Source organism: Felis catus, chromosome F2 (genome assembly GCF_018350175.1).
Source record: "Felis catus isolate Fca126 chromosome F2, F.catus_Fca126_mat1.0, whole genome shotgun sequence".
Lineage (NCBI taxonomy): Eukaryota > Metazoa > Chordata > Mammalia > Carnivora > Felidae > Felis > Felis catus.
Window position 1 is genome coordinate 35,007,550 of NC_058385.1, and position 21,323 is coordinate 35,028,872.

General features: G+C 33.5%; 1 protein-coding gene across 9 annotated transcripts in view; it reads left to right on the plus strand.

The window, feature by feature from the left end:
• The window catches only part of CNBD1 (cyclic nucleotide binding domain containing 1), a 490,155-nt gene that overhangs the window by 383,044 nt on the left and 85,788 nt on the right, over positions 1-21,323 (plus strand). For all 9 annotated transcript variants that reach the window (XM_045050105.1, XM_045050106.1, XM_045050103.1 and 6 more), the window contains exons 9-10: positions 17,159-17,268; positions 18,977-19,127. In XM_045050105.1, the coding sequence (XP_044906040.1) occupies positions 17,159-17,268; positions 18,977-19,127 (261 nt within the window). The remainder of the gene's footprint in view (positions 1-17,158; positions 17,269-18,976; positions 19,128-21,323) is intronic.

The following is a 21,323-nucleotide window of genomic DNA, read 5'->3' on the forward strand; positions in this document are numbered from 1 at the left end:
ACTTATTTTATTATTTAATCCTAGAATTTCAGTTTGGCTCTTCTTCATTGTTTCTATCTCTGATGATATTCTTATTTTGTTCATATATCATTTTCCTGGTTTCACTTAACTGCCTGTCTGTATTCTTTATTGAACATCTCTATAATGTTGTGGGTTTTTTTTAATTCTATGTCTGATAATTCATACATCTCCATTTCTTTAGGGTCAGTTTCTTATGATTTAATGTGTTCCTTTGAATGGGCCACATCCCCCTGCTTCTTTATATACTTTATTATCTTCTGTTGGAACTTTGGAATGTTAAAAAAATCAATAATTTCTTTAGTCTTTGCATCATGGTTTTTGCATAGGCAGGTTTTCCTTCAATCAGCCCAGGTGGATGGATATTGTAGGGCTCTTTCAAGTCTTTTCTGGGGATGTATTCTCTCTGGGTTTATATGCATAATCTCCTTATTGAAGAGGTTTGCCAAATTCTGCTAATGATCCCTACCTAGTGTCTGTCTGTGGTACTATAAATTCTGGTGCATGCTGAACCTTTTTGTTCCCACTGGACCCCAACCTGGCACCTCTTTCTGTCAGTACTTAAATTCAGGCAAGATAGAAATCAGTCTCCTGGGCAGCTTCCAAAAAGTCAGAACATTGTATGTACATTCCATTCTTTTCCCTACCGAGAGAGAAGTTGGGTGTTAGTGGTTTCTTTGCAATCATGCCATGACATGACCGGGTGGGGTCTGGTGACAAAGTGTCATGAATTTTCCTACCAGTTTTTATGTGGTTGGTTTTGTGCTTGCCTACAATGTAAGAACTTCTTAATTGGTTTCTGGATTTCTCATAAAGGCAATTAGTTGTGTAATGTTAATTCCACTTCTCTGAGGGGAAAATGGGTCTGAGACTTTCAATTCTACCATCTTTCTAGCTTTTACTTTCTGAACCTATTTATACAGGTCATTTTGTATTCTTTGTCAGGTAATTCATATATTTCCATTTTTAGGGGTTGGTTTCTGAAGATTTATTTTGTCCATTTTCTTTGGCTATTTTTCCATATTTGTACTTTCGGAAAAACATTCACCTCTCCCAGTCTTTATAAATGATAACGTACAGGGAAAAACCTTTACTGGTCAGTCTAGATAGAGAGTCTGGGGGCCTCTCAAACCTTTTCCGTGCATGTGTCTTCTCTGGATTTGTGTGTGTAGATTCCTAATTAGAGGAATTTGCTGGTTACTTTTTTTTAGGAACTCATAATCTCTTGCACCATCTGCTGTATCCTCTGCTGTACCATGGGTCTTCTGAAGCAGCAGCATGCTGCTCAGTTCTTTTTTGTTCTTAGCAGCTCCCATGCATGTAGAGGATGCCAGGTCCTACCCATGGTCCAAAACAAATGAGGAAGAAGCCAGTCTGTCAGGCGGCCTACCAAAACAGCAACCAGAACACTGAATAATCATGAACTACAATTCTCCTTCCCTGTGAGGGAGAGGCCACCAAGCTACATTGGCCTCTGTCTGCTGTACCATGAGTTTTCTGCTAAAGCAGCATGCTGCACAGGTATTTGTTCTCAGAGGCCTCCAGGCATCTAGTTTTGAAAGTAATACATATACTCAATGTGTACATTTTGGGAAACAGAAGATTATAAAACATAAGTAACATACTTATACTCTTATAGAATTAGTTATTAAGCTTTTCCTGTGTTTTCCAGGTTTTTAATTCAGAAGTAAATAATATTTATGTATTTTGTCAAAGTTGAATACTATAGAGTTAATGGAATTCTTTTTCACTGGCCCTTATAAAATGAGCATATTTCATGTCAATAACAATTTTAAGAGTTCTGAATTTTAGTGGAAGCATAACATATTCTATGATTTATTATAACTTATTTATTTCTCTTTTGATTATCATGTAAGTTGCATAAAATATTACATGCTCAGCTTTGAATATTTAATGCACCTAACTACTTACCTGATTATTTCCTTTAGAAGAATTCTTGAATTAGAAGTATTTCATCAGTGTGTGTAATTATATCATTCTTAACACGTGCTGTAAGTTTACTTATAAAAGTTATAACAACCTTCTAATACTTTTGGCTTAGGTTTTTATTAGGGTGTTAGCTTATAAAAAACACTAACGTGCAGAAGAATAGTGTGTACTATATAACAGCAAGTACCATGCATCCGTGGGGAAAGGCTAGTATTTTTTTGAAATAAAGAGTGTTAGAAAATAATTTGTGCACATGGGGAAAAATTAGATAATTCACTAGATATCATGTGCCATAAATAATTTAAAAAGTCATTAAGTTAGAAAAATAGATGGCAGTAGGAAAAATATTGGTATACAATTTACATTGAAGGCTGAATTTGTAAAAGTAATGACAAAATGAAAGTAATAGTTTCAGAATAATTATTAAATAAATATTATAAAATTTTTAATATAAAAATAGTATGCAAAATGTTATAGGAAAAACATTAATATTCTACATTTAAAAATGCAAATGGGATTTATCATATCTTTTTAAAGTTGTTTTTAAAAATACCAAAATATTGGGGCGCCTGGGTGGCGCAGTCGGTTAAGCGTCCGACTTCAGCCAGGTCACGATCTCGCGGTCTGTGAGTTCGAGCCCCGCGTCAGGCTCTGGGCTGATGGCTCGGAGCCTGGAGCCTGTTTCCGATTCTGTGTCTCCCTCTCTCTCTGCCCCTCCCCCATTCATGCTCTGTCTCTCTCTGTCCCAAAAATAAATAAAAACGTTGAAAAAAAATTAAAAAAAAATACCAAAATATTAAAAACGGTACTTTTCACATGTTTTTCAAGTCAGAATATTGTGAACAAAAATGAAGACTGGATAATTAGTAGGTATTTTAAGGTGTACTTTTACATAAATATCAAAGAGAGTGATTAAACTAAAATAGGTATAAATAACCAATGTTCTGAAAGCGTATAATAAAATAAATCTCTTTACTTAAACAGTTTACCTACACTGGTCCATATTACATTAACATATGCCAAATGGAATATATCCTGAATCAAAATTAATTATTGTGAAATTAATGAAGTAAATCATTATCTCAAATAATGAATACATTTAATTATCAAGTAGACTAGATACAAATGATGAATGCATCACACTATCCATATACTTTCTTGGGTCAGTCCATTTAGTATGTGATTATTCATCTCTGAAATAATGCTGCTTAAGTAATTGAAATGAAATCAATGTAGGATGGTAAGGTAGTGTTAGAATGAAGTAACTAATCAGTGTATAATTGTTAAATGGACAATTACCTTGATTAAGTAGAATTTATGATTAAAGTATATGATTGTCAGGTGAAAACTTGGAAACTTATTTTCCTATACAAATATGAAAATAATTTCTTCTATTAAATTAGTGCTACTTGTAAAACACTGTCTCTTTCAGATTAGGTTAGATTATCTTTTGAATCCTCTAAGGAACTTTGTGAGATAAGGTTAGTTTGCCATTACAACTGGAAATGAGATTTTGATTGCAAATGTCAGGCTAAATACAATGGTTTACTTTCCAAACACAAAATATCCCACTGAAATGAAATATATACACCTATTTGTATATTTGACTAACCATCCCCCTCATTCTCTCTATAGATAGATAAGTAGATAGATAGATAAATAGATGATAGATAGATATAGATAGATAGATATATAGATAGATAGATAGAGGTATATCTATATCAATCTATAGATATACTTATGGGATTCAAGTCCATAAGATATTCTGTCAAGATTTTCCTTGGCATTCTATTCTATAGATAGATAGAGAAATAGATATATAGATAGGTAGATAGATAGATAGATAGATAGATAGATAGATAGATATAGAGATCAAGATTAATCATAGTGCTAGAAAAGGATGATATCAGAGATATCATAAATATTTTTAGAAGATGGTAATCATACAATTCTTGCTATTTGAAGTATTTCCTTTAAATGTTTCTATTTGCTTGCATCAAGTCAGTCATTGATAATGCCACTGAGAATTCTTTGGTGATCAACATCTCTTGCATAGAAGGAAGTCATCTGTAGATCTTCCATCTGATCTAATTTTATTCAATACTACTTTTTCCTGTGGCATAAAAGTCTTGAATATAACAATTACTATGCTTTTGTTATTCTCACCATGACACTGTAATTGTAATTGACTTTGGGTCAAATATCAATCTTATCCTCAAAATCCCTTTTTTATTATATCAACAAGCATCAGTTTCCTTTTCTTAAATCAATATATTATAGTTTGTGTAAGAAACAATAACTAATTTTGCTAAATAATGGAAAACATCACTTAAAATTTAAGTATCCAGTAACTAGTGAGAGAAGTGCAAACCCCTTATGGGCCAACTATACAATTTTTTGGAATGGTATAAAGGCTTGGGGAATAAAAATTAGATTATAATATTTAAACATTTAATTCCACCTAAACTAGTATCTCGACAGAATATCTTATGGGACTTGAATCCCATAGGTATCAGTAAGACTTCTGGAAGTAAATAGACATCATATTACATGGGAGTGATGGAAGAGAGTTTAAGGAAGGGACTACTTACAAAGGTGAGGGTTAAGTTTAAGGAAAAGTACCAGAAGATGGTAAAGTGTCCAGAAACTGATAATAGTAGAAAACCACTACCATGTTTAGATCTGAAGTGGAAACACTAGTATCAGTATCTGACTACATTTTTAGGCATAAGCCCTTTGCTATAGCAGTAAGTATCTTTGGTACAGGTGTTTAGCCTCTGATACATAGTAGTCCATCAGAGAGGCAGATGCCAGAATAAGTATCTCAACTTCTCTCTTCTATAGTCCTCTTCCTTTGCCACCCATTGGCCAAATTCAAACAAAATCCAAAGGATGACAGAGCCTAGTGGATGAATTATATGAAGATTGGCATTTTAGGACAAACAACAGAGTAGATAAATTTAGAGAGTAGGTATGCAGGACAAGCAAAATATTCAGCATCATAATTTTATCTGGAAGAGCAAACAAAATATGTTCCAAGAAAATTTGGGGTAAAATTTCAATAGGAAAACTTATCTCATAATAATGGAAAACATACTTTAATGTTAAAATAATTAAAAGAGTGTTGGAGCACAGTATCACAATAATCACCGAAAAAATTTCATAACTTCATAACAATTTATACATGGTAGCAGGGACAATTCTAATCGATGGGGATAGGATGGAATTTTCAACAACTGCCTTGGAACTTTTATCCATTTGAGATAAAAATTCTTACTTTAGACATTATTCAACTTATAAATAATATGAAGCATTTAAATTAAAAAATCTTACAAATTTATTGAAACAAAATATGGAATTATTTTATTAGTAATAAGGGTCTCAATTTTGAATTTATCAAAGGAATTTTAACAAGTTTGATCCCATGCAAAATAGGAAAATTTATGTGATAAAATTATAAACAAGTGAATTTGTTCTTAGGAAACTAGAAATAAATGTTTGCAATGTATATAGTAATGAAGATTAATAATCATAATCTGTGAATAATTACTACAAATAAGAAAAGACAATAAGCCCAGTATTAAAAGTGGACAGTATACCTAGCCAAAAATCATGAAAGTATACAATTAGTAAATACATAGATTTAGCCTTCAATAAACATCAAGGAGATAACAATTAAAATGATTATATTTCATTTTCAATTTATCAAAAATCTTTCAGAATTTACTATTACATGCTATATGAAAATTTTAATTAATTTTTTATAGTTTCAAGTTTTTATTTAAAATACAGTTAGTTAACATACAGTACAATATTAGGTTCAGGAGTATAATTCAGTGATTCATCACTTATGTATAATACCCAGTGCTCATCACAAGTGCCTTCCTTAATATCCATCACCCATTTAACCCATCCCCCCCAACCCATCTCCCCTCAGTAACGCTCAGTTTATTCTTTATAGTTAAGAGTCTGTTTTATGATTTGCCTCTCTCTTTTTTTTAATTTTTATTTTAACAGGTTTTATTTTTTATTTTTTTTTAATTTACATCCAAATTAGCATATAGTGCAACAATGATTTCAGGAGTAGATTCCTTAGTGCCCCTTACCCATTTAGCCCATCCCCCCTCCCACAACCCCTCCAGTGACCCTCTGTTTGTTTTCCATGTTTAAGAGTCTCTTATGTTTTGTCCCCCTCCCTATTTTTATATTAATTTTGCTTCTCTTCCCTTATGATCATCTGTTCTGTGTCTTAAAGTCCTCATATGAGTGAAGTCATATGATATATGTCTTTCTCTGACTAATTTCATTTAGCAATAATACCCTCTAGTTCCATCCACATAGTTGCAAATGGAAATATTTCATTCTTTTTGATTGCTGGGTAATACTCCATTATGTATATGTACCACATCTTCTTTATCCATCCATCCACCAATGGGCATTTGGGCTCTTTCCATACTTTGGCTATTGTTGATAGTGCTGCTATAAACATGGGGGTGCATGTGCCCCTTCAAAACAGCACACCTATATCCCTTGGATAAATACCTAGTAGTGCAATTGCTGGCTCATAGGATAGTTCTTTTTTTAATTTTTTGAGGAACTTCCATACTGTTTTCCAGAGTGGCTGCACCAGTTTGCATTCCCACCAGCAGTATAAAAGAGATCCTCTTTCTCCACATCCTCACCAACAACTGTTGTTGACTGAGTTGTTAATGTTAGCCATTCTGACAGGTGTGAGGTGGTATCTCATTGTGGTTTTGATTTGTATTTTCCTGATGATGAGTGATGTTGAGCATTTTTTCATGTGTTGGTTGGCCATCTGGATGTCTTCTTTGGAGAAGTGTCTATTCATGTCTTTTGCCCATTTCTTCACTGGATTATTTGCTTTTTGGGTGTTGAGTTTGATAAGTTCTTTATAGATTCTGGATACTAACCCTTTATGTGATATGATATGTCATTTGCACATATCTTCTCCCATTCTGTTGGTTCCCTTTTAGTTTTCCTGACTGTTTCTTTCTCTGTGCATAAGCTTTTTATGTTGATGAGGTCCCAGTAGTTCGTTTTTGCTTTTGTTTCCCTTGCCTCCAGAGATGTGTTGACTAAGAAGTTGCTGTGGCCAAGATCAAAGAGGTTTTTGCATGCTTTCTCCTTGAGGATTTTGATGGCTTCCTGTCTTACATTGAGGTCTTTCATCCATTTTGAGTTTATTTTTGTGTATGGTGTAAGAAAGTGGTCCAGGTTCATTCTTCTGCATGTTGCTGTCCACTTTTCCCAGCACCACTGGCTGAAGAGACTGTCTTTATTTCATTGGATATTCTTTCCTGCTTTGTCACAGATTAGTTGGCCATTCGTTTGTGGGTCCATTTCTGGGTTCTCTATTCTGTTCCATTGATCTGAGTGTCTGTTCTTGTGCCAGTACCATACTGTCTTGGTGATTCCAGCTTGAAGTCTGGGATTGTGATGCCTCCTGCTTTGGTTTTCTTTTTCAAGATTGCTTTGGCTATTCAGGGTCTTTTCTGATTCCATAAAAATTTTAGGATTATTTGTTCTAGCTCTGTGAAGAATGCTGGTGTTATTTCGATAGGGATTACATTGAATATGTGGATTGCTTTGGATACTGTCGACATTTTAACAATATTTGTTCTTCCTATCCAGGAGCATGGAATCTTTTTCCATTTTTTTGTGTCTTCTTCAATTTCTTTCATAAGCTTTCTATAGTTTTCAGTGTATAGATTTTTCACCTCTGTGGTTAGATTTATTCCTAGGTATTTTATGTTTTTTTGTGCAACTGTAAATGGGATAGATTCCTTGATTTCTATTTCCGTCTCTTCATTGTTAGTGTATAGGAATGCAACCGATTTCTGTGTATTGATTTTATATCCTGCCACTTTGCTGAATTCATGAATCAATTCTAGCAGTTTTTTGGTGAAATCTTTTGGGTTTTCCATATAGAGTTATGTCATCTGTGAAGAGTGAAAGTTCCACCTCCTCCTGGCTGATTTGAATGCCTTTTATTTCTTTGTGTTGTCTGATTGCAGAAGCTAAGACTTCCAATACTATGTTGAATAACTGGCGAGAATGGACATCCCTGTCTTGTTCCTGACCTTAGGGCGAAAGATCTCAGTTTTTCCCCATTGAGGATTATATTAGCATTGGGTCATTCACATATGGCTTTTATGATCTCGAGGTATACTCCTATTCCTACCTTCTTGAGGGTTTTTGTCAAGAAAGGATGTTGTATTTTGTCAAATGCTTTCTCTGCATCTATTGAGAGGATCATATGGTTCTTATCCTTTCTTTTATTCATGTGAAGAATCATGTTAATTGTTTTGCAGATATTGAACCAGCCCTGCATCCCAGGTATAAATCCCACATGTTCGTGGTGAATAATTTTTTTAATGTATTGTTGGATCTGGTTGGCTAATATCTTGTTGAGGATTTTTGCATCCATGTTCATCAGGGAAATCGGTCTATAGTTCTCCTTTTTAGTGTGATCTCTGGTTTTGGAATCAAGGTAATGCTAGCTTCATAGAAAAAGTTTGGAAGTTTTCCTTCCATTTCTATTTTTTGGAACAGTTTCAAGAGAATAGGTGTTAACTCTTCCTTAAATGTTTGGTAGAATTAACCTGGAAAGCCATCTGGCCCTGGACTCTTGTTTTTTTGGCAGATTTTTGATTACTAATTCGATTTCCTTACTGGTTATGGGTATGTTCAAATTTTCTATTTCTTCCTGTTTCAGTTTTGGTAGTGTGTATTGTATGTTTCCAGGAATTTGTCCATTTTTTCTAGATTGCCCATTTTATTGGCATATAATTGTTTATAATATTCTTTTATTACTGTTTTTATTTCTGCTGTGTTGGTTGTGATCTCTCCTCTTTCATTATTGATTTTATTTATTTGGGTCCTTTCCTTTTTCTTTTTGATCAAACTGGCTAGTGGTTTATCAAGTTAATTCTTTCAAAGAAACAGCTTCTGGTTTCATTAATCTGTTCTACTGTTTTGGGGGTACAATAGCATTAATTTCTGCTCTAATCTTTATTATTTCCTGTCTTCTGCTGGTTTTGGGTTTTATTTGCTGTTCTTTTTCCAGCTCCTTGAGGCGTAAGGTTAGGTTGTATATCTGAGATCTTTCTTCCTTCTTTAGGAAGGCCTGGATTGCTATATAGTTTCCTCTTTTGATTGCCTTTGCTGCGTCCCAGAGGTTTTGGGTTGTGGTGTTATCATTTTCATTGACTTCCATGTACATTTTAATTTCCTTTTTAACCTCTTGGTTAGCCCATTCATTCTTTAGTAAGGTGTTCTTCGGTCTCCAAGTATTTGTTACCTTTCCAAATTTTTTCTTGTGGTTGATTTCGAGTTTCATAGCATTGTGAAAATATGCACGGTATGATCTCAATCGTTTTTTACTTACTTAGGGCTGATTTGTGTCCCAGGATATGGTCTATTCTGGAGAACGTTCCATGTACACTGGAGAAGAATGTATACTCTGCTGCTTTAGTATGAAATGTTCTGAATATATCTTTTAAGTCCATCTGGTCCAGTGTGTCATTCAAAACTATTCTTTCCGTGTTGATTTTTTGATTAGATGTTCTGTCCATTGGTGTGAGTGGGGTGTTGAAGTCCCCTACTATTATGGTATTATTATCAATGAGTTTCTTTATTTTTCTGATTAATTGATTTATATATTTTTGTGCTCCACATTTGGCGCATAAATGTTTACAATTGTTAGGTCTTCTTGGTGGATAAACCCTTTGATTATGATATAATGCCCTTCTGCATCTCTTGATACAGTCTTTATTTTAAAGTCTAGATTCTCTGATATAAGTATGGCTACTCTGGCTTTCTTTTGTTGACCATTAGCATGATAGATGGTTCTCCATCCCCTTATTTTCAATATGAAGGTGTCTTTAGGTCTAAAGTGGGTCTTTTATAAACAGCATATATATAGATCTTGTTTTCTTATCCATTCTGTTACCCTATGTCTTTTGATTGGAACATTGAATCCATTGATGTTTAGAGTGAGTACTGAAAGATATGAATTTATTGCCATTATGATGCTTGTAGAGTTGGAGTTTCTGGTGGTATTCTCTGGTCTTTTTTAATCTTTGTTGCTTTGGGTATTTACATATATGTATATATATATATATATATATATACACACACACACACACACATATACACACACACACATATACATATATATACACACGTATATACATATATATATATATACACACATATACATATATACACACACATATATATATATATATACACACACACACATATATATATATATATATTTTTTCATCTTTTCTCCCCTCAGAGAGTCCCCCTTGAAATTTCTTGCAGGGCTGGTTTAGTGGTCCCAAACTCCTTTAATTTTTGTTTGTCTGGGAAATGTTTTACCTCTCCTTCTATTTTCAATGACAGCCTTGCTGGATAAAGAATTCTTGGCTGCATATTTTTCTGATTCAGCACATTGAATATATCCTGACACTCCTTTCTGTCCTGCCAAGTTTCTGTGGATAGGTCTGCTGAAAACCTGATCTGTCTTCCCTTGTAGGTTAAGAACTGTTTTTTTTTTCCCTTGCTGCTTTCATGATTCTTTCCTTGCCTGAGTATTTTGTGAATTTGACTATGATATGTCTGTTGATGGTCAGGTTTTGTTGAATCTAATGGGGGTCCTCTGTGTTTCCTGGATTTTGATGTCTATGCCTTTCCCCAGGTTAGGAAAGTTTCTGCTATGATTTGCTCACATAACCCTTCTATCCCTATTTCTCTCTCTTCCTCTTCTGTGACCCCCATGATTCTGATGTTGTTCCTTTTTAATGAGTCACTGATTTCTCTAATTCTTAAATTGTGCTCTTTTCCCTTATCTCCCTCTCTTTTCTGCTTCATATTCTCTGTAAGTTTATCCTCTATATCACTGATTCTCTGTTCTGCCTCATCCATCCTTGCTGCTGCTGCATCCATCTGTGGTTGCAGCTCAGTTATAGCATTTTTAATTCCATTCTGACTATTTTTTACTACTTTTATCTCTGCAGAAAGGGATTCTAATCTATCTTTGACTCCAGCTAGTATTCTTATTATCGTGATTCTAAGTTCTGGTTCAGATATCTTGCTTGTATCTGTGTTGGTTAAATCCCTGTGTTGTTTCTTTGTGCTCTTTCTTTTGGGGTGAATTCCTTTGTTTTGCTATTTTGAAGGGAGAAAAGGAATTAATGAGGTAGAAAAATTAAAATTAAAAAAATAAAATAAAGAAAAATTAAGGAAACATATTTGTAATAAAAATTAAAAATAAAAATGAATTTTTCTCTTTCAGTATTCAAGAAAAAGAAAAGAAATGAAAAAAGAGAAAAGAAAATAAAGAAATCATTTGAAAATTTGAAAAAGTCAATACACTCTAGTAGACTAAAATAAAATAATGGAAGTAAAATAGAATTTGAAAAAATTTACATAAAAGCAAAAAATATAGTAAAAAAATAAAGAAAAATATTTTTAATAGAAATTGAAAGTAAAAGTTAAGTTTTTCTCTTTGTGCATTCAAGACAAATAAAAGAAACAAAAAAGAGAAAAAAGAAAACGAACAAAGAAAAGGAAATCGTTTGAAAATATGAAAAGGTGAATACACTGAAGCAGACTAAAATAAAATGATGGAAGTAAGATAGAATTTGAAAAATTTTCACAAAAGTAAAAAATACAGTTAAAAAAATTAAAGAAAAATATATTTTATAAAAATTGAAAGTAAAAATGAGTTTTTTCTGTATTCACAAAAAAGAAAAGTAGTGTAAAAGAGAAAAAGAAAGAAAATTGAATAGATGGACCTACTAACAGATTGAAATAGTACTGAAACTATTCTGTTTTCCTGTAGAAGTCAGACTATGAAGTGCTTTATAGTCCATAAACAAAGTAGGCGGTGAGACTTATGTTCTTGAAGAGTAAGGTTGGCCCAGTTGGGCAAGGCTCAGTGTAATGGCTCCGTTCTCCACTAGATGGCACTGGTAGCCTACTGGGGTGGATTGTTGGGGTGCCCATAGGGGCATATGTGCATGCACGGGTGCAGTGAAAATGGCATCACACAGCTACCCAGTCTCTAGTATCATGACTCTGTTCTCCCTGATCAGCAATCGCGCACCCGTCCTCTGTCTTCAGCTTTCGTGTCCTCCCCGCTTCTTCACTGTCTGTGACCAAGCCCCAGGCACTACCTCTCTCCTGAATTTTGCCTCGGAAGCGGCTGTTTTCCCCAGCCCCTTAGGAACATGAATACATCAAAAAGCCTCAAAGTATATAAAGAAATAACTGATATGTTTATAGCAAGAAACAAGTGCCATAACCATTGAAGTTAACTCTTTATATACAGTCTTCTCAGGAACTGGTAGACCGAATAGATTAAAATTAGGGACAACTAGAAACTGAATGTTACAAATAAAGAATTCACACCATTAGATATATGTAAAATTCCATATCCAAGAGCCATGCCCCCTGCCGCATATAAGACGTAAGAAATATTTACAAAAATACATTATACATAGTGTTCACATAGAGTCAAGGGCAAGATAAACAAACCTTAGAATTGTTTTTAAAAGGACAGCAAAAGTACAGTCCTAATTGTTTGGAAAGTTATATCTTATTGTACCCCACTGATTAAAGGCTATTAAGAAAAACTGTCAACCATATAATAACAAAATCACTTTACTTTAAAATATGTTAAACATAGTTAAATCAGTAGATAAAAAAATGTGTGATGTTGAATACATCAGAAATCAAGAAAAAAGAAAAGTGAATGATCTAGGCATTTGACACCAAAGGTTTAGGAAAAAGAAAGCAAGCCCAAATAAAATTTGAAAAATAATAAAATAAGGAGAGAGATCAATGAACTATGAAACAATAACTGCACAGAACAGTGTTAGTTTTGAAATGAAATGCTGTTCAGAAAAAAATACCAATAGCCAGTAAGGAATTATTCTTCTCATGACTTCTGATGTGACAATTGGAAAAAAATAGTTTTATTGGACTTATAACTAGTCCCTAGCATGTAATAAACAACAGAAATAAAAAGAACAATGCCTAATAGTTTCTGTGAATCCTTCTGGTTTTTTTCTATCTTATTTACCTTAAGTAATATCAAATTTGATTTTTCATAATGGTCTAGTGATTTCCAGTCTTAGAATATGTGCCTGAGTTTTTGATGAGGAGCTTCAAAATATAATTTTTAAATAGAGATAAACTTTAATTCCTGAACATCAATGAATATAACCTTTATATAATAATAAAATTTCATCCATGTAATTCATGACTAGATCTTTTAACTTAATATTGTGTTATAATCCTTTGGATATTTCTTTTTTTTTAATTTTTTAACATTTATTCCTTTTTTGGGAGACAGAGAGAGACAGTGTGAGTGGGGGAAGGACAGAGAGAGAGGGAGACACAGAATCCAATGCAGGCTCCAGGCTCTGAGCTGTCAGCACAGAGCCCAACGTGGGGCTCAAACTCAGAATCATGAGATCATGACCTGAGCCAAAGTCAGACACTTAACTGACTAAGCCACCCAGGTGCCCCTGGATATTTCTATGTTGTTTGTCATTTTCTATGTAACCCAAGAGGAAAGGGTATAGAGATAAGAACATTAATCTTGATCTCACTGACATAAGTTCTTTGTAATGGGAAGCAGGATCCAAGGCCAAATAAGTAAAATTAGGAAACATAATGGGGGTGGGGAGGGATACTTAAGTCTTTACAGGTAATTTGCATGATTCTTTTTCTAGTCAAAATAGTTGTATTTAAAATTTCTTAAGTGGTGATACAAATTTTTGTAATGTTATTAAATTCAGACTCTTACCTAGATGAAAATGGTTTTTCTAGATTGTCTTCATTAAGATAAACATTTGCTATGATTATTATAAAAACCATACACATTACGCAGGTAGCAAATATCCCCCTCTATGGAATGAGACTGCCTCATAGATTTTGCTGTAGTGGTTCAGCTTTTCCATTGTTGCCTTGCCTTCAATGATGAACAATTTCCATGGTCTTTATCTTCTTTATATATGCTTCTCTATGATCTATATAGGGCTTGACTTTCAAGAAAAGATTTGCAGTAGTGCAGCTCTGGAAGTTTAAAATAATGGGCTTCTTTAGTGTCTGTTTAACTTTATCCTTTTCTTATAACAATTGTCAGGAAGCTCTATGCCTCCCTTTATTTTTATTTTCTTAAATTTTCTTTTCTTTTTAGGTTTATGTATTTTTGAGAGTGAGAGAAAGACAGAGAGGGGGTGAAGGGGCAGAGAGAGAGGGAGACATAGAATATAAAACAGGCTCCAGATATTTTTTCTAGATTAAAATTTTTGGTGTCGTTTTGGGAGTGCCTGAGTGGCTCAGTTGGTTAAGCATCCAATCTCAGCTCAGGTCATGATGTCAAGGTTGAAGAGTTTGAACCACTGCATCGGGCTGTGTGCTCACAGCTCAGAGCCTGGAGCCTGCTTCAGATTCTGTGTCTTCCTCTCTCTTTGCCCCTCCCCTGCTCATGCCTCTCTCTCTCTCTCTCTCTCTCAAAAATTTATTTTAATTTTAGTGTCATTTTGTTTTATATAAACTGAGGATGGTTAAGAACTTTTAATTTAAAATATTTTTAGAATACAATATGTTCTTACTATAAATATACAGTGGGAATTACAAATAGTTCCTTCTTTCAAGTACTGGACAAGATAGTAAAAAAAAAAAAAAAAACAGTACCTTACCAAAAGCCAATAAAACAAGCTAGATTTTTCATATATTTTTAAAAAGTCAACACAGGGGCGCCTGGGTGGCGCAGTTGGTTAAGCGTCCGACTTCAGCCAGGTCACGATCTCGCGGTCCGTGAGTTCGAGCCCCGCGTTGGGCTCTGGGCTGATGGCTCAGAGCCTGGAGCCTGTTTCCGATTCTGTGTCTCCCTCTCTCTCTGCCCCTCCCCCGTTCATGCTCTGTCTCTCTGTCCCAAAAATAAATAAACGTTGAAAAAAAAAAAAAGTCAACACAAAGAAAATGAAAAAAACAAACAAACATAGTAACAAGGTCATTAATCTCTCGATTTGCAATACTGAATTCCTTGATCCATTTACAATCCAAAGATGTAACTGAACAGGGTGGTAAAATCACTTTGGAAAATGACAACTGTACTCAAGACAAAATAAGTCAGTCCTAAATGGATTCCATAGTGCTCTCTGTGGCCACGATTCCATTCCTGAGCCAAAGTTGGATGCTTAACCAAGGCCACCCAGGCGCCCTTGGCCAACCTTAGCCACCCAGGCGCCCTCCATGCCTCCCTTTATGTCCTACTGATTGACTAAAAGAAGTAAAACAGTTATGTGATAGGCTCTAGTATCATATAACCTTTCCTCTATTATCATATAGCCTTTTGGTAGAAAGTACTCTTTGCTTTTCAGAATAGAATCTATGAGAAAATTTCTTCTTGTCTATGCAATTTACAAATAATTCTACAAACATACTTTACTTTTATATCTTAAGATAAATTTATAATATCAATGTTTGGCTGTAAGAAACACAGTATAAGATAGCAGAAATGTTACCATAAATTTTTATTTAAGCAAAATAAATGATTGGTGACAGTAGAATAACCTTTTAATTTTTTAATTATAAATTTTGAGCTCTGAAAATTATATGAGTAAAGGGAGATAACATATTCTCATAAACATGTCAGCAAAATAATTGAAACGCTACTTGATTTATAGTAAAGTATTTTCCATTGTAAACTGGCATTCATTTTTTTTGCTTATGGTAAATTATGTTTACCAATTGTCACCTTGTTCTTTTTTAGCCATAATTTTTAAAGAGCTATGCTATTCTCTAGCTAGTTTTCAATAACACCAATATTTTTCCTTGTGCTGATATATACTCATTTACACTATGAAATGAATGCTTTTGAGTAATTGAAAATACTTTTTAATTGTCTACTTTATAAAATCACAAAAAAGATACACATATATCTTTATATTTATGTTATCACTTTTGTTTGGGATTTTCAGAAAAAATATTGATATGTTTTAAAATCAACAAATCTGAAAGTCAATTTGAAATAGTAACTTTAATACATATAAATCCAGTCTATTTTATTATTTAAATTACACTTTATTGATAACTTAATGTTACTTAGGTCAGATGTCTTTTAATTTACATTGCTTTGTAACCCATTGATATTTGTAAAGGTATTATCCAGTTCACCTTCAAGTATATCTTGGCCTTAGGGTGGCTTCACAAATTTGAGAAAATAGTGGTGATAATAATAAATGATTTGTTATGCAATACTATATGCCAAAACTTAGGGTTAAGTACTTTATATACACTTAATTACCATGTGTCGAGTATAGAACAGCAACTCCCAATTTTTCTATCTTAAAGATGAAAAACTTAAAGCTTAGAGAAGTTCTATAATTTATCTAAGGTCGCTTAAGAAGTGGCAAGGGCACCTGGGTGGCTCAGTTGGTTCAGCGTCTAACTTGGGCTCAGGTCATAATCTCAGGATCTGTGAGTTTGAGCCCCGCATCTGGCTCTGTGCTATCATGACAGCTCAGAGCCTGGAGCCTGCTTCGGACTTTGTGCCTCTGCCTCTCTCTGTTTCTCCCCCGCTCACGCTCTGTTTCTGTCTCTCTCAAAAAATAAATAAACACTAAAGAGAAAAAAAAAAAAAGAAGTGGCAGAGTAGAGTTTTAAACCAAACCATTATGGCCTCAAAGCCACTGCTTTCAACCACTGCTATATTTAGTAGAATGCCTGGCCTGGATCAAGGCATAAGCTCCAGGGAGGCAACAGTTAAATATTCAGGGATTTTGTGAGCTGGTTGTTAAGCCACTAGCAATTTAAAATTAGCCATGGTAGGAATATTAACACAATAACAATCAGTAAATGCTAAAAATTGGGACTTGTCCGACACTTTCGTCTCCTCCACCTGATAGTTTACTAGCATACTGTTGCCTTTACTGCCAAAGTTTTGTCAATATTTACTTATGTATTAGGTTATAGATAGAAGTAAAAGATGTAAATTTGTCATTTTCTGAGTACTACCTATAAACTGCCATCCATTAAGAAATTTTCCACTAATAGTTACTGAATTAAATGTCATCTTTTATTGTCATATCTAAAATAATTTTTTATAGAGAAGAGTGTAAAATAATGAATTGTCTCTTATTTTCAGTGATAGTGGAAAGTGGGAAGATAATTTCTTTTGTGGCTTATATTAATTCTGGATATTGTAATATTTATAGAAATATTGTAGGACTTATGAAACTACAACCAAAAAAAGTGGTAAGTTTTAAACTTATTTATTCTCTTTAATGATAATTTAATACAACCTAATTATTGCATAGTTGTGTTAGTTTGTCTTGTGGAATTTCTGTTCAATTTTTTTACTATTTTTTATTGTTTCTTTTCACTGAATTGTAAGATACAGGAATGTAAGATAAGTTGTAAATTGAGTTGTAAGACATAGGAATGACTAGAAGCACATTAAGAGATGCTTAACATCTTTATTCCTCAGAAAAATGTAAATTAAAACCACAACAAGGTATCACTTCAAGCATATCAGATTGGCTAAAATACACTTAACAAATGACCCAGAAATTCCACTCTAGATATTTACTCAAGAGAAATAAAAATATACATCTACAAAAAGACTCACAAAGTCTTCATAAGCCAAAAACTGTAAGTAATCTAAATGTCCACTAACAGTTGAATGGATAGAAACATTGTGATATATTCATACAATGGAATGCTACACCTCAATAAAGAAAGCTAATGATGCATACAAGAATATGGATGAATCTCAAAGCATTAGGTTGGGCAAAAACATCAAACCCAAAAGATTGTAGGCTGCATAATTCCAGTTTTATGAAGTTCTAGAACAAGCAAAACACTAATGCAGAGTGATAAAAGTTAGAACTAACCTTTTTTTTGGTTGGTCAGGTAGTCTTCAATGGAGTTCAATTTAATATGTAAACTTAGTTGAATTTTGCTATATTAGTTATATTTAGTGTGAGGATTTGCCATTTCTATAAATGGCAGTTCTTCAAGTGAGATATTGCTTTTAACCCCAGGATACTTATTAAAGTCTTTCACCTCTTCTGAGTCCCTGTCATGTCATACTCTGAGAGCTACATTCTTTTTTTTTTTTAAACTTGCTACTCATCAACTCATCCCTGTTTCCATGGTGTTGAGGTCTCTCTGAAAAGATAATTTGGACTTTCAACTTTTTCTCCAGAGATATGCATACTGAAAACCTGTAGGCCCTCTTCCACTGTTTCTAATTTGGGCCTAAATTGCTAGTTCCCTGGATCAAACTCTCTTTCCATGTTTCTTTCTTATTTAAATAAGAAAGTCTGCATGGAATTCCATCTCAGCTATTAATTCTATCAATTCTGGTCCTGGCATCTGTGCTTATTTTTTTATTCTCTGTTAGTCCACCCATGCAGCTGGGGCTGAGCTAACAAATGGTAGTTCACAAAACATTCAAAGCTAAGCTCTATTTACAAAATGCTATCCTAGGACCTTGAAAAAGGGAATGAGCTCAATGTTTCCTAGACATCTTGGTGGATTAAAAAATTAGGGCACCTGAGTGGCTCAGTTGGTTGAGCTTCCAACTCTTGATTTTGGTTGGGTTCATGATCCCAGGGTTGTGGGATCCACCCCTATATCAAATAAACTCTCTTTCTCTCTCCCTTTGCCTTTATCCTCCAACTTGTGCTCTCTTTCTAAAAAGAAACTTAAAAAATTAATTCATAGATCACTAAGTGACAGTACTTTCAATTACCTTAGATATGGTGAAGTTGTCTATCAATTGCTGTTCTATATAGTTTAACTACATGCGTAAATAACTGTTTTCTCTGATTTGAATGAAATTGCATTTTAAATACCATATACCAAAATGTTTTATGAACAGTGAATTTCTGATGATAACAGTATTTATCATTGTGTGAAATTGGTTTCACTGAACATCTATTATCTATATCTTTTACAGAAAAAAAATAAAAAACTTGTTTGTATGGGCAAACTTAATGAGAAGGAATCCTTTGGTGAGATTAGTGTTCTTCTTCAAGTTCCTTTCACATGCACAATAGTTACTGGAAAAGAGGTTGAGATGGCAATCATTGAAGATAAGGACCTATTTGGTAAGTACATACATGTCTTTTATACCATTTTATTTGATGAGTTTTTGACAATCATGGATATATTTCACAGAAATATTAGGATACTCAAGTAAGTATGTGTGTATATATTTTATTTACATAAGCAGTATACCTGTATATAGCCTCCTTTAACACCTCATAGTCTGTCTGATTTGATTGTGCCACTTTTAGAATGTATTAACAGCTTTTTCTGCTAATTCACAAATTACCATTAATGGCAACATTCCTTTCCTTTATGAAGTATCTTTTGGTTTGTCATCTCTACAAATATTGCTTCTATGTTTCTGGTTCAGGTCAAGGTATACTATCTTCCAGTGTACAACCTAGATCAAGTGTATATGAAGATCATGACTTGTGGTGTTTGAACGTTTATCTGAAATTCTAGCATTCTGAAAATATTAAAAGAATAATCTTTTAATATTCATGCAGCCACGAGTATTTGGTCCTTCAAACATTATACTCAAGTAGTATATGCACTTGACTATGAAGGATAAATGAATAGGTGTTAATAAGTAGTGACATAATAAGATATTAAAGAAAGGTAAAATTTTTGTATCATAAAACTAATAATATCAAACATCAGATAAAAGATAAAAAAGGAAAAAATCATAGAAATTAACATGGGTGACAAATTTGCTTTAAATAAACATTGTCAATTAGAAACACTTTCATGATTATCCATGTATGATTGACTGAATCCCTTTGTCTTGAATTTCAAGGATTTTTTAAAATGTTTTTTAGGGAATATTTACTCTCTACTTGCTTAACTGTAATTTTGCTTAACTTCAAACCCGTATATCTGTTCCTAAAAGTTATAAATCTGAAATAGCATTGACTAATTTTCTTTGTTTCTGTGACATTCAAATAGAAACCCTCCTCAAGGTAAATATCACTTAAAAATAAATACTAACCACCAATTAAAATTACAATATTCTCACTTGTTATAGGCTAGGTTTTTCTTTTCCTATACTAATAATGTTAACTGGTGCAAGGCAAATACACTGTGGACTCATTTATGTAAATCAACATTTCACACATGAAATTACTGCTTTCAAGCATGTATTAGAATCTTCTTTGCAGCCTGGCAATCTAAAATTAAAATAGATGGCTTAGTATAAGCTTTAGTTGCATTTTTTATGTGTGCTGTCCATACTTAAAATTCCCTTCTATGTTTTGTTCATTTAGGACTGATGTTATAAAACTGCTGACATGTTGTGTGCCTAATTAAACATTTCCTAGACAGAAATGTTCTTACGGACTATATTTTGCTTGTTTTGTCATGACTTATAGGAAAATAAAATATTTTACAGTTGGCCTTTTAGCAACACAGGTTTGAATGGTGTGGGTCCACGTTTACATGGATTTTAGAGAGACAGAGTGCTAGTGGGGTAAGGGCACAGAGAGAGGGAGACACAGAATCTGAAGCAGTCTCCAGGCTCTCAGGTGTCATGACAGCACAGAGGCAGACGCTGGGCTCAAACTCATGAACCCTGAGATCATGACCTGAGCTGAAGTGGGACACTTAGTGGACTGAGACATCCAGGAGCCCCTATTTTTGCATTTTCATATTATTTCATTCTTTTTCCATCTGTTTCACTCCTTATCATCTGATATATGAATCCATCTCTGTAAAATAGTGTAGGGAAGAATTTAAGAGAAAGTAAAATGTGCTTTAAAAAATATCACGTTGATGAGAAATGGAAGCATTAAAGTAGAATAATAAACATGAACAAAACCCAGAATATGTCAGCTTGTAATCAGGATGGTATTGTTATTATTTGGTGTATTACATTGTATTTAGGAATAATTGTTTATATTTGAGGTGGTCCATTAAAAAGTAAATAAAACCAATGTGTTCTGACAGAATCCTCAGTCATATGTAGATTACACTGCCTATGCTTTCTAATAATATCAAATATTGTTAAACATACTATTTCTTTTTAGAATTGTAAATGTATTACTGGAAAACCAAATTAGAGTTCATATCTTTTCTCAAGTATACAAGTCACCCTCTCTATTTGTTCCCACATAAATCATATTAAAGGGCCAACATTGCTTAAATGATCCAGTTTATCAACGATATTTAGTAAATACTTAAAGGGAACAATGCATTCACCATACCTACCTGGGGATAGGTAGAACAGAATTTAAGAAACATGAGAAATTACATAAATGTTA